The 15395-nt window shown below is 33.6% G+C and overlaps 1 protein-coding gene across 2 annotated transcripts in view; it reads right to left on the bottom strand.

Moving 5' to 3' along the window:
* Positions 1–8671, bottom strand: part of LOC109009869 (protein HUA2-LIKE 3-like) — a 29106-nt gene extending 20435 nt beyond the window's left edge. For both annotated transcript variants that reach the window (XM_018990514.2, XM_018990517.2), the window contains exons 1-2: positions 8230–8671; positions 7654–7736 (exon numbers count right to left, since the gene is read on the bottom strand). In XM_018990514.2, coding sequence (XP_018846059.2) covers positions 7654–7736; positions 8230–8352 — 206 coding nt within the window. In that variant the 5' untranslated portion in view covers positions 8353–8671. The remainder of the gene's footprint in view (positions 1–7653; positions 7737–8229) is intronic.
* Between the last annotated feature and the right edge of the window lie 6724 nt (positions 8672–15395).

The following is a 15395-nucleotide window of genomic DNA, read 5'->3' as shown; positions in this document are numbered from 1 at the left end:
TTTGGTTGAGGGAGGCACACAGAAACACCAAGGTCATGTTTCGGCAAAATCAAAGTTTTTGAAAATCTCCTCTAAATGCAACCAACCTTACACCAAAACAATCTCAATAACCAAAACTTCTTACCTCAACTGCATAACAGAAACCAAAGGCCATGTGTGATTTACCAAACATTTTCAAATTTTTCAAAATTTTTTTTATAATCAAACCAAACATCTTTAAATTTCAACATTTCTATTTCAACTTCTCCAATTATTACCCAATCAATATTTAAACACAAAAATCAATACAGCTTTTACAAACACTTCAAACCACAAATACTCTTAAAACCCCATAAAACTCATCTTTGAACTTTTTTTCCAAAACTTTCAGAAATTTTCAAGAAAATCTTACATCAAAAGATTCCAAACATCCTCTAAAGTTTTTCCACTGATTGGCTAATTCAAATTGGGGGATTATTCCATCAAAGGCTTAGTCATAAAAAACTTTTGGGGAATAACTACTGACCACGTAGAATTAAGTGAGCATGTTGTACAAGTTTACAAATGTCTTCACTCTAACCAGTTCAGTTGGCACACCAAATTAATTGGTCTTAGTTTTGATGCCATTAGTGTAGGAAGCTTAGCATATGGAACGAAAATTCAAGGAAAGTGAGGAATATGAAGTCTTGGAAGCTCTAAATGCCAAGGTAATTGGTCGAAATGGCTTCTCTATTGTCTTAGGGAGGTAATCAAGAAAAACTTAATGAACGGTTTTACAAAAACCCCACCTTTGAGGAAAGTTCGAAAGAAGGCTTAGTGCCCCTTTAATAGCACTCCTTTCATAAAAAAATTGAGAATGTGTAAATGGAGGATTTTCATCCCATTAGTCTCGTAGGAGGTATTTACAAGATTATTCCAAAAGTCCTAGCTAACACGATGGCATTGGTGATATCTAAGGCACAAAAATTCAAAATGGCTTCATTAGTGGGAGATAGAAGTTGGATCCAATTATACTTGCTAATGAATGTCTAGACAACGTAATTCATTCAAGGATCCTAAAGGTGTTATGTAAGCTGAACTCGAGAAGAAGGCTTACAACCACATTGGAACTTTTTGCTGGACATGTTGAGATTTGGTTTTCCGGCAAAATTGTGTGAACAGATGGTACATTGTTTTTTTTTTTTTTTTTAATCATTGTGAACAGATAGTACATTGTATACCATTGATGGGCAATGAGTGAGTCTATCTTGATTAATATGTAGTAATGGGGCACCAAGGGGGATCCTTTACCCTTCTATTTGTGGTGACCATGGACTCTACAAGCTGCTTGTGTCTTACCTTCTTTCGCAAATGATACTTCAATATCAATTACAATATATAAGGCTGAAGCACCCTCATCGTAAAATATTGTGCCACCTCAGCTTTCATCTATTTTAATATTATTTTTACTCCATAATTTTATTGTTTAAATTTTATAAAAGCACATTTACAATTCCACCCATTATTACCACTTTACCACTGTCTCCTGCACTTCCTTTCAACTTCTGCCCTTTATTACAACTTCATTAGCTGTCTCTTACACTACCCATCAACTCCCACTCTTTATTACCACTTCATTAGCTGTCTCTTACATTTCCTGTCTCTTGCACTTGCTGTCAGTTACAGCTTTCTATTTTCTTAAGTTCAATTTTACCAAGTTATCAAAACTATTCGGTTTCCAAGCTATTAAAGGTTATTAAACAATTGGATAAACATATCAACATTAATTTATTTCCTTAAACACTATTCACTTTCCAAGCTATTCAGTTTCCAAGTTGTTCCATTTTCAAGCTTAATTGGAATTATGTTACACTTCCACTTATTTCTATGCAAGTCTTGGGCTTCTATTTAAGTTGTCATTTTTGGTTTTGTTGTCAACTTGGAGAGGGATAGTCGATTGTCATCTTTGAATTCATTAATGCTACTCCAAAAAACGTTGCAGCTTCTATTAAAAAACCTCTCTGATTGGGTGGTCGTGAAAAGTTCCAAAATTGGTTTCCCTCTAAGAGAAGAAATTTTTTGTGGCAATGTTCGTGGTGTTGGCGACAATCTCTTTCTGCAAAAAACTACGTCAAGTAAGATTCCAATGCCAAGCCCAACATCTAAAGTTGTCGTCTTTTTATACACTTTCTTTGCATTTCTTGCAGCTTTGACTCTCGGGTTGTTCTTTTGATCTAGTGGTTTACGTCTAATTACCAACATAAATAGGCAACATGACAGTTCATTTCTCTTCTAAACTCCCCCCGCCCCCTCTGAATAAATTGGCAAAGTATGTCGAGTTTCTCATAACTATGAGAGAGGTAGAGGAATACAATAGAATTAAAAACTTAATAATTTCCCGTGCATTGCATGGGTGTACGACTATTTAAGGATGACCAAAGCACTTTCATTGTTTGCATCGCTTCTTTCTATGATTTAAATGTATCAAGGTTGAAAGTTAACATATCCAACCAAAATTAGCTTTGGTTGGTGATGTTCTAACGTCCCAGGAAAGGCCCAAGCCACATTTGGGCCTATACTCCAAAAGGACTAGTCAATAATACAACCGAAGTTCCATTGGAACCATTATAAAGAGCAAGAGTAATATGGGATCTCATACACCACCTACCCTTATCACTCAGTATTCACAATCTCTCCCCCTTAAATTCCCGATATCCTCGTCGAGCCAATCCGTCCTATGTGGCACAAATCAAGTTCCACATTTCTTGTTCAGATAGGCTTTGAGACCATTTGTCATGCCCCAAGGAAAACCCAAGCCACATTTGGGCCTATACTCCAAAAGGACTAGTCAATGGTACAATTGGAGTCTCATTGGAACGAATAAAGAGCAAGAACTTTTTCTTCCCAAGCAATGTGAAATTTGATACATAGATGTGGAAGACATTGTTGTGCCAAAACCACCCAGAAACACACCCAAACCAAAGATAGAGACAATATGTAAGTGGTTCGGCAATTTGCCTACGTCCACTGGAGCGGAAACAATAGATTTCAATGTGTTTATACAAAATTACAAACACTTCAACAATACAATCTCTATCTCACAAATTTCATCACACTTTCATTTCGTTACAAATTATCTCCTTTTATAGGAGAAGCCTCAGGAGACAAGCAGCCATCATTATTGACAATTGAGGGGCTGCAGCAGACAAGCTTGATATTTGCAGAGATTGTTGCAGCCATCCAAGACATTTGAAGGACTACTGTAAATTCTTATTCACACTTGGGTTGCTATTCAACACTCACCCCCTCCACCCATGTGTGTCATATTAGGCTGCTGCAAACTATTGCTTCCTTCAAATGATTTCACCCCCTCATCAAAATACTCGTTATATCTGCCATGAGAGATTTCCACTATCAAATGTGCCCTAAGGCACCAACGCACCAGATGGTGCTCAACAATGTGAGATATTGATCAATTCCAAACAGTGTTGGAATTTGATCCCTGTGACGACTTTCATCAACATATCTGCTGGGGTTGTCTTCAGTGCCAATCTTCTGAAGTAGAATGTCTCCTTCATCTAATATCTCACGTATAAAGTGAAAATGAACATCTATATACTTTGTTCGAGAATGATACACTTGATTCTTGGCCAGATGAATTGCACTCTGATTGTCACAGTAAACGGTAACCTCATGTTGTCTAAAGCCCAAATCTGTTACCAGTCCCTGTAACCAAATAGCTTCTTTCACGGCTTCTATCACAACTATGTATTCAGCCTCTGTTGATGGTAGTGCAATTGTTGACTACAAAATAGTTTGCCAACTAACTGGTCCTATAGCCATAGTGAACACATATCCAGTCGTCGATCGTCGTTTGTCAAGATCACTAGCATAGTCTGAGTCAACATATCCAGTTACTAGATTATCTTCACTCTTCTCGAACTTCAAACCAAGATCTACAGTCCCTAGAATATACCGTAGAATCTATTTAGTCGCATGCCAATGTGTCTTTCCAGGATTATGCATATATCGGCTGACTAAGCTGACGGCCTGGGAGATATCAGGTTGTGTATACATCATAGCATACATTAAGCTTCCTAAAACCCAAGTGTGAATACAAATTTACAGCAGCCCCTCAAATGTCTTGGATAGCTGCTGAACACTCTCCAAATATCAAGCTTGTCTGCTGCAGCCCCTCAATTGTCAATAATGATAGTTGTTTGTCTCCTAAGGCTTCTCGTATAAAAGGATATCATTTGTAACAAAATAAGTGTAAAAAATTTGAGATAGAGACTATTGTTGAAGTGTTTGTAATTTTGTACAAACGCATTGAAATCTATTATTTCCGCTCCAGTGGATATAGGCAAATTGTCGAACCACTTACATATTGTTTATATCTTGTGTTTGGGTGTGTTTCTAGATGGTTCTGACACAATAGACATTGGATCATTCGCTAGTATCTTCAAATGGGATGGCATTATAGAAAATATAAAAAAGTGTAGCATATTGGAAGTGTATATTTTTCAAAAGAGGCTTGCTCAAGAGTAGTATTTTTTTTAATTAAAAAAGAAATGAGTACTCTATCTAGCGTACATACTTTTGTACCTCTTTCCTATCCTAGTAGGTGTGGCAAAGTGTATTGAGAGGCTTCAGAGAGGCTTCTATGGGGTGGAATGGAGGGTGAGCCTTCATAGCTATTATACGGAAAATAACTTTGAAAAGGCAAGCAGGTAAGGAAGAAACAGCAGCTTTGGCAAAAGCTCATCATTTGACTAAAGATGCATTCCCACATACAATACACTATTTTTCTCAACCATCCAAATCCCTTAACCTTAGAGTCCTTGATTGCTAATTTTAAAGCATGGCTTTATATCGATGTGAAAGACTGCTACTTCCTTAGTACCTTATGTTATTTGCTTCACCAATCACTTTTGTAAAAAAACAATGTTGGCTCTAGCTTTGGTCATTCTTTTGTCATATTGGCTTCTCTATTAACACGCATGTGACATCAGATAAGCAAAACAATAATTTCATGGTCAATTGGTCAATTATATGCGCTCTAATTCCTCTAGAGGTTTGGAAATCAAAAATGTGTTTGTGTAAAATTTGTGTGGCATAATGCAACAAAAAAGAGGGTCTTTACAAAAATTGGTGGTGGAAGCAAAGTATGGGAGTTTGTGAAGCGGATTGGAGATGTTCATTTTCACTTTGTCTTCCTTGGCCATCTTGGCCTACCTATTTCAAGCGAAAGCATCCATAAAAGATTGAATCTCATGTATGGCAATGTTGTCCACGAAACAGTGTTCTAACTCGTTCAATGGGCATTTTCAAAGTAGTGTGTGGAAAAACATTCATGGAGGATGGAGATATTAATATGGACCTATGAGAGAAGTGAGAGACAAGTCTAGAATCAAGTTATGCGGTGTGGAGGTTAGGCCCTAAAAGAAATCTACCCAGAACTACATAATACTCTTCTTGCAAGAGACTTCAGTGACTGAATTTGTCCACGTTACAAATGATAGTCTACAAGGGAGCATCTCTTGCATCAAATTAGTGCATGATTGAGAAGTGGAATCAATCATTTCACTCCATAACATCCTGTATTAACTAAGGATGGAAGGAAGATGTGAGGAAAAAAGGGGGTAGGATGATCCATTCCATAAGAGAAATGCAATTTGAGGTGAGAACACGTCATCATAACCTATACCTCATGGTTGTATGCTCCATTCCCTAGAAAATTATATGGCAAAACCAATTTTTTAAATTCCATTCCTGTGATTATTCTGGTTTAAGCAACGAAATGAAATATTTCGGTACTGGTGCATTCCGGTGTACTATTTCGGGATTAACTATATATATTTTTATATGTATATATAAATTGATAAATAATAAAATAAATACATGTATATGTAAGTCTACACCGTGTGTGTGTATGTGGAAGAATTAACGATTTATAAAATGAATATACGTTGAAAACATTAAAAAAATAGAGATATTAGTGTCAAAATATAATATTAAAAAACTCACAAATTTTAGTTGAGATACAAAAAAAAAAAAAAAAGAAGAAGAAAAATACATGGGCAGAGAAATTATTAAAAATAATGATATTTTAAAAAAAAAAATGAGGAGACATTTAAAGTTACAAAGACATTAAAATTATATAAATACCTTTTGGATTTTAGAATTAATTAAATACCATCTAGATTTAAAATTTACAAAAATTCCATCCATACTAAAGAAAATTACAAAACAGCCACTAAAACAATCCAAAACGGAATAGTGCCTGGAATGCTAATTACGGCCGGAATTTGACCGAAACAGACCGGAATTTGTAATGAAACAAAACGAGAAGGTATAGTGTACCAGGTACTACACCAGAATGGAAAATTCCAGCCATGGAAAGGAATTGAAAACTATGGGCAGAACAAGGAACCCTCAAGAGTAGCATTCTTTGTATGGACAACAGAAATAGGGAAGATCCTAATGGTGGAGAACCTGAGGAAGGGGGACATGATGGTGATAGATTGGTGTTGCATGAGTGAGAAGTGCGGAAAAATTATTGCTTCACTGTAAAGTTGCTAGGGCCATGAAAGCAATGATCTTCCAACTTCTTGGGACAAGATAGGTAATTTCAATTCAAGTGGTGGATCTAATGGCTGCTTGGGGAGGTACACCGAGCAGAAACATGGACATAGATGTCAAGAGAACCGAGGATGTCTTGTATGTGCATAATGTGAAGTATTTGGAGGGAGGATAGCAGCTGAAACTTCGAAGTATTTGGTATGAGAATAACTATTTTTCACTTAAGTCTTTGTATAAACAAACTACCACAAAGCAAACAACGAAAGACCAATCCAGATTCAAAATTCCAGATATTCCTTCGCCAATCAAGCGCAGGACATACTACTAATTGATTCCAGACCAGTTTGACCGGGGAATGCTTTTTATATAATAAAACGAAAAGCCAGCATGTTGTCTTGTTCTTTGTTGCGAATTGGGACCGGTCCATGACAATCCCTGCTTTACATCTTTTATAGATTTTCCTCGTACTTGCTACATTACCCATCCTTAAAATAGGCATCCCCATTGTAAACCCCCAATGTGCTTGGGATGCACCCATCTTTTTTTTCTAGTCTCCATTTATTTTCCCACTAGAAGTTAAATGGCCTAGAACAGCTTTTGACAATCCAGCAAAAAACAAATAGCCTATTCAAAATTGGTAAACTACATTTAATATATATAGTTCAATGGTACCTTCAAGATATGATGAACCCATTCATTTCAGTTAAGGTGAAAATGAGTATCATACGCCTTTATAGTTCATTGGTACCTTCAAGATGTGACGAACCCATTCATTTAAGTTAAGGTGGAAATGAGTGCCGTAGGCTTGATTAAAGCTGTTAATATGTATAGATACGCAAATTATATTGCAACACTATGAAAATACTACACCTCACTTTGAAACCTCTTCTACTTCTCATTTAACAGTGATAAAAAAGTAAAGTCTAGAATCCTGACCAAGAAATTTTCCACCCTGCTACACATAACTGAAAAGAGCAGGAATTGAAAAGGCAAGAAGGGGGTGGGAAATAGCATTTAACATCACATAACATTCAACAACATATCATACCAGAATCCCTTCATGACGGTATCAAATCATATCAAGTGGTATTCTGTATTGCTCAGAGTACTTACATCTGTTCCGGCTTGGTGCCAAAGAAGTGGACGACTACTTTTTTCCAATCAGCTGCAAAACCCAAACTCTTTGGCTCCCCTACCTGCCATCAGAAGTCAACGTAATATTCCAAATAAGATAGCCATCCCCCTAAGCTTAAGGCTTTCCGAAATTGTTTCAAGCAAACTTCACAGCCGAATCAAACAATTCAAACAAACTTTTTTTTTTATGGTTAAACAATTCAACCCAACTTTTTTTAACGAATCTAAGTGATTTGATCTTTTGTATACGGGTAAAACCAAAATCTGAGGCATATACTAACTTATCCTGGAAATCACACCCAATCCAATTGTTTAAAACTAATCAAACCCATAACAAAGTAATTAAAACCTCATAAACATCAAAATTCTAATGTCTTTCCCTTCAAATCCACACCACCACCCAAAAATATTCCAAAACTGCACCACACAAATAAGCATATAATAGATAATAATATATCACATGCTATCCAAAACCCTAAGTAAGGCATGTACTTCAACAGCGAAATTACACAGGAAAAAAACAAACTTTTCAGCGAAATAAAAAGTAGGGCGTACCTTGGCAGGCCACGCAGGAAACCCTTTAACTTTGGCGAGTACGAGATCACCGACCTTCCATTGCCGGCGCGCCGCAGCTGCCGCGGCTGCTTTGCTAACCCCCTTCCTTCGGCTGGGCGCCATCAGAGACTCGAGCCCTGAACAATCAAATCAGGATAACCGAGTCGATTCAGTCGAACGCGACAGAGAAGAAAACTCCAGAGGCACGCCAAAACAGCCCTCTAAATAGAGCAGTTCGGCACTGGCTACGGAATCCCAGTAAGAGATTTGCAGGCATTGAATCACAGAGGGTTTCAGAGAGAGAGAGAAAGACACAGGAAACAGTTGAATACGTAGGAAACCCTAATTTAGAGCACACGGAAAGAGATAGGGGGGCGCGGGGAGAAAGAGTGATGTGATGTGATGTGGTGGAAGAAGGGGATTCACAGAGAGATATGATTTGGTTGGGTGGTGGGCAGGGTAAGATACGCCGGGGTGTATATTTTGTATTCTCATTTTCACTTTTATTTTTATTAAATTTTGAACGCTTTAAAATTTTATAATAGAATTTATTTTTTTTTTCAGCGTGGGATATAATTTATTAGCTCGGTCAATTAAATTGTTATATTATTTTAAGAGTTAATCTATATACAGTCTCTAAATAAAATTGCTCATATAAGTTCATATAGTTATATTTTAAAAAAAAAATTTAATTATAATTTTTAAAATAATGATTTTTTCTATTTTACCTATATTCATCAATGAAACTACATATATAGTTCTCTATTTAAGATTATAAATTTAATTTTTCTTATTTTAATAAGTAAGATTGGATATAATTTTAGAATGTATAACGTATTTTTATTTTATTTATTAAATACAAATTATTTTAAATGATTAATAAATAAAATAATAATAATTTTTTTTATGTTGATGTATACGGACAAGCCTTTGATATACCATTAAAAAAAAAATTACTTGATAATTTAATTTCCAGTTTTTTTATAAATTAAAACTTTATCATATCAACATTGTGGAGGGTGTCTTTCATATCGACGTAATATGAGAAGTGTTTCAGCTATAAAATAATTTCATAAAAATAAATTTATAAACTGATATGACTTCATATAATACGTTATGTAACATCCAAATGGAAGGTTCAAGCCATATGGTCTATATTCCAAAATGACTAGTTAATGATACAGTTGGAGTTCAATTAAAACTTTATAAAAAGTAAGAACTTCTTCTTCTCAAATAATATGAGATCACATACACCACGTACCCTTATCTTTATCATTTAGGATATCACAATCTACCTCCATTAATTCCCGACGTCCCATCGGACCAGTTCGTTGTAGATGGCACGACTGGGTACGTTTGGGTAGTGAGAAGTGTTGAGAAGTGTTGTGAATGTTTGTGAATAGTATGAAAAAGTAATAATAAAATATTAAATAGTAGTAAAAAGTAGGTGAAAAGTAATGAATAGTAAAAAAATAGATAAAAAGTAATAATAAAATAAAAAATAGTAGTAAGAGTACTTGAGGTACTCTCACTTGCCAAACTCAATTCTAATATTTTTTATTGGGACTGTCTCTAATACCGTTTGTAATGTCCCAATAGAAGACCCAAATCATATGATCTATATTTTAAAAGGACTAGTCAATGATATAATTAGAATATCATTGAAACCTTATAAAGAGCAATAATTTCTTCTTCCCAAATAATGTGAGATTTCATACACTACCTATCATTATCCTTATCATATGGGATATCACACATTAAGTCTACTTCATAATAAAAATAAATTTACAATTTAATATATCACATTAAATTATGCCGATTTGCAAATTTACTTTTTTTAAAAACATTTATGGTTACAACATTTCTCTTCTCAAATAATATATTGTTTTCAATCACTTACTATTGCAGTATAATAATGCTAAATCTCACAAATATGATGAATTATATTTTTTAATAATAAAAATTATTGTGGATAGAACTAATGGTGATGAGGTAACATATCTCGTGCCCTCAATCATAATGTGACAATCAAGTCAATTTTAGGGAATATGTTCGGTTTAACAAAACTAGATAAAAAAAAATTTTCAAAAACTTTTTAGAACAAAACTAAACATATTTAAATTTTTTAAAAAAAGGACATTTCAACCTTTCATCTAACGGTCATTATCCAATTATTATTTAAAAACAAAAATCAATACCAATTTAAAAACTGAAAAACAAAAATATTTTGAAAAAATTATATTTAAACAACTTTTCAATTTTACTTATCTATTTTGAAAATTTTCAATACAATTCTAAAATTATTCAAATTTGTTCTGGCCTTTCTCAAACAAAACCCATTCTCAAAAAAAAAAAAAAATTATTCTAAATAAATCTAAAATATTTTCTTAAATTCTCATACCAAACATTTAAAAATAAAAAAAATCTATTCATTATTCATTTTTTCATCATCTTATAATGTGATATTAGATGATAAGTTCATAAATAAAATATAATAAATAATTTTTAATTATTTAATGTCACATTATAAAATGATGAGTATTAAAATAATGAATAATATTAAAATATGAGTAATACTAGAGAGAATCCACTATAGCAGTGCACACTTTGTACTCACTGCGTAGCTGCTTCTAGTTGGTTATTCTCAACACTCACTTGAGGAGATATATGGTCTAAATGATGTCATATTATGTGTGCAAAATGGATGCTCCAAATAATAACTTCTATCTATATTTATTCTTAAAATATATAAGGAATTTTTTTGGCCGAGAGTATTTGGAAGAATCTACGGCTTATCCCCAAGTCCAAAAGCCAAGTTCAAAGCACATGCGATCGACCTATTATAGACTAACCCAATGGAAATTTGAAATCCTTCCAAAATTTTATGCATAAAGTTATGTGCCTCTCTGCTTGGACTTTTCCAGAGAGTCTGAACTCTCAAGTCATCAACTTTGACTGGAAAACGTAGAATATATGGCATATGCCATCATGCCTAACAACATCTTAGACTTTGTCACATATGCTCATTCTACACACATCCAAATGCAAGAAGAGGGTTCATATGAAAATCGAGAATCACTGTTTTGCATGTAAACACCTTGTGTCGGCAAAATATATATGTTTGTGCCCACCAAAGGGTCGTAGACCTAAAGGTTATGACATGTGCTTGTCCATGTCTCATTCATCCATCCAAACAACATTACAACTTTGAGTAATGCTGAGAATTATTTGAATAGTTATGATACTCTCGCTGGCAAGCCACAAGGTCGATTTGCTACACGGACTTAGTAAAGTCTATGTGGCATTGACATGTCAGATTGTAGATTTATTTCAATTATAGTTTAATTTTTTTTAAAAATAAATAAATGAACACGTGACCTTATTTTACTTTTTGAACATTTATTTTACTTTCATAGAAATCACGAATAAATTAATATATAAGCTCACATACACAAAGAAGAAGATAAAGAAGAATAGGAGGCCCCGTGGAATATGGTGGCTCGATTTGGTGACGATAGAGGCAACATGTTGGATCGATAACATAGATTTTTTGGAAATTGGGCAAAGAGATTAAAATTAAAAGCATGCAGTTGGATCTGCTGGCTGCCACACCCTTTAAAACATGAGTTTCCTCTCTCTCAATCCACTTTTAGAAATAGCAAAGTCATCATCTACTAACTCTTCTACTTGTTCTTTCTTTTTATTTGAAGGTAATTTCTAATCGGACCATGTCTGTTTTGAAATGATTCGTTGCACTTATAAAATACATCGTCATTATATGGTATAATTCCAAATGAATCATTTCTACACTGTTTCAGTAGTTAACTATTAAAAAAGTCAGATCAAGACCAAAATAATATTTAATGCGTGCGTGCATCATAATTTAGGCATATGGCACAATCAGCATTTACTGTATAACTAGGGGTGGACAGTAGGACCCTCCCCCCACTTCGGGGCCCCGTTGGCTACGGGCTACGGGGCATATGCCGGCATGGTGAAGCCATGTGGGACAGATATGGGATATCACTTGTCTGGCCTGCTCGCGCACACACACAGAGGCTTATAAAACTCTACATATAATTATCACATTTTCTCTCTCTCCTCACTCTAGACTTCCCACTTTCCAATTGCCTCCATTCCCCCCCCTTATTCTTCGCCATCTCATCTTTTTTTCTATCTCGTCCGTCAGGCTTTCACGCCTCAGTGTTAGTGGCCATGGCCCACCATTCTCGACTTCTCTCTCATTTCTTTTCTTCTCCTTCTTTCTTTCTCTTCCTCTTCCTTTAAGCTAGCAAAGATGAGAGACCTTCTCTTCGTAACTTCGTTGTCGTGGGTAATGACTGACAGTTGTAACTATGGGTGACACCATGACGCCATGAGGGGTCTTCGAGTTTAATGACTCACGACCACGATTATTGTGACCTCAGATCTAGTTGACCCATGACCACAATCATGACTCGTGGGTCTGTGCATGGATGATTTTGTAACTTTATAAAAAAAATGTTAGAATTCTTTATTTGATACAATCTATAATTTTTTGTTGGTTATGGTTTTTTTATCTAATCTGTAACTTTGGGTGGTTTTGTTTGTTTTTGTTGGTTTTACTTTTCTTACCTATAGCATTTTTTTATTAAAAAAAAAAGAAGAAGAAGAAAAAAAAAGTTGCATTGGATGCCTAATGGGCTAGCGAACAGTCATGGGGGCCAATCTGCCCTCGACAGTCGGACAGGGGCACCCACCCAGAAGGACAATGCTAGGGTATAGGGGCCCAAACTGTCCCATTACCCATGTGAGGGTGGGGGTGGGACCAAGGGTCCCCTTCTGAGGGGTGTGATTAACACCCCTAAGAGTGTGCATTCAGAACATATTTTCTTTTGGTCCGGTCTAGAACCAGAAAATCCAGGTGAATCCGGGTGGGTAGAATATTATTCTACCAGCCCGGATCTTGTTACAGATTCGATTATCTGTAATCGGGTTTTTTTTTAAATAAATCTTTTGTTTTAAAATGATATCGTTTTTTTTACATACTTTATTTTGCATCTACAAAAACTAGAGTTAAAAAAAAGTGGAGCTAAACCGAATATCGGATACAATCTTGGTATCTGGTTTCGGATACTCGTTCGAGTTGTAACAGATTTTACTTAGGTGGGTATCTATCCAGCTTTAAAAATACGAGCATCCGTATAGTATCCGGATACACACCCTTAAGCACCCCTATAAAACAATTCTCTTGCCATAAAATTCTCACACGGAAGGCGCATCTTTCTCAAATTTTTACTATGAACAATGCTAGAAATATGCATATCAATGCAAATGATTTTTTTTTTTAAGCATCCTTAACTCTTAAAAAAATTTAAAAATATAAATTTATTAATAATCACTTTTTAATAATTAAAAAATATATATATACATATTTAATAGATATATTTAAAAGTTGTTCTATCATCTTCCTTGCAATACATGCTTCAAGACTCTATGCCTACATTTTTAGTAGGATACTCGAGAAAAGAGCGGATTGTCATTCTTAAGACAAACATGAGTTATGATTCTACTACAACTTTAAGAATAATAAAAAAAAAAACTGATAACAAGGATATTATGACTGCCAGTTGTAGCTTTTGACCAATTTGAATGCTTTGACGCCGCATTTGGCGTAAAAGGGACAAAATAAAAAAAGCATTTTAAAAAGAGCTTTAAAATTTAGATTTTAGATATTTTTAAAACTGAATCATATATATCAGTTCAAAAATTTAAAAATTGATATCGGGTTGATTTATTATCAAAATAAAATCTTCTAGTTTTTTTTTAATTTTTAATTTTGATTCGATCCAGTCTGATTTTTTTGATTTTATGAATAAATAACATCATAGTCCAACAAAATTTTAACAAATGATTCATCTATATCTCTTATTTTATATTATATTAATGTTATATTATTTTTATGTTATAAAATTAAAATTTATATGTTATAACAAAATTCAAATGTTATATTCAAAATTATAAGATTAATTTATGTTATATCATAATCAAGTGTTATATTAAAATTTATAAGATTAATTTTATATTATATCAAATGTTATATTAATTTTATGATATCAAATTAATAGGCATGAATAATAAAATTAAAATTTTATTTTATATTAATTAGTAATTAGCATATAATATATATAATATCATATAAAAAATTATATAAATTATATTTTATATATAATATAAAAATCTAAATATCAAAACCGAAATCAAATAAATTTTTAACCGATTATTATTATTCTGAATTAAAATCAAATCGGACCAGCTTGAATTGGACCAAACACACGGGTTCGATCGATTTTACCGGTTCACTAATTTTTACTGGCTCCTTTAATTCTAATATGAAATTACATAGGAAAAAGAAATACCCAAACTGTTGGATTTGAAAACACGTTATGAACTGGCCATACAACAGCGCGATTCACATGAAGTTATTAAATTCTTAATTTAATTATATTTTCTTGCCTCTCTCGTAGTCATTATAAACCCGACATATTTGTCAATTTATCCACAAATGGAAATAGGGAAAAGCTCAACAAATAAATAAAATTTTATGTTGGATAGAGTCATTTTTACGTATTCTTTATGCATTCTACTGATGTGATTAGCCAAATCAATTATTTTATATTAAAAAAAAGTGACATAATCAATTACATCAGTAAAATATACAATAAAATATACAAAAATGATTGCCTCATTTGTTTTCAGGAAACATCTCATTTCATCTCACCTCATTATTACAATTTTTTCAAATCTCCACACAAAATAAAATAAACAATTCAACTTTTTCAAATCTTAAAATAAAAATAATATTAAAAAATATATTCTAATAATATTTTATTCAATTTTTTAATTTTAATTTCAACTCATCTCATATCATCTCATCTTATCTCTAAAAACAAACATGCCCTATAAATAAAAATTTTGTAATCCAAAAGTCAAAGCTACGAGAGATGCCAAAAAAAAAAAAAAAAAAAAAGAGCATAAAGACATGCAACTTTAGATGTTGGGGTTGGCACGAAGAATTTCAGTTGCAACAACTTTTTTTTTAAAGATAAGAGATGGCCACTAAAACCACCAACATTGCCGCAAAGAATTTCATCCCTAACAGGGAAATCGATTTTGGAATATTTTCA

This window comes from Juglans regia, chromosome 8 (assembly GCF_001411555.2).
Source record: "Juglans regia cultivar Chandler chromosome 8, Walnut 2.0, whole genome shotgun sequence".
In the NCBI taxonomy this organism is placed as follows: domain Eukaryota; kingdom Viridiplantae; phylum Streptophyta; class Magnoliopsida; order Fagales; family Juglandaceae; genus Juglans; species Juglans regia.
The sequence above is the reverse complement of the archived record's forward strand: the minus strand, read 5'-3'. Positions and strand labels throughout refer to the sequence as shown.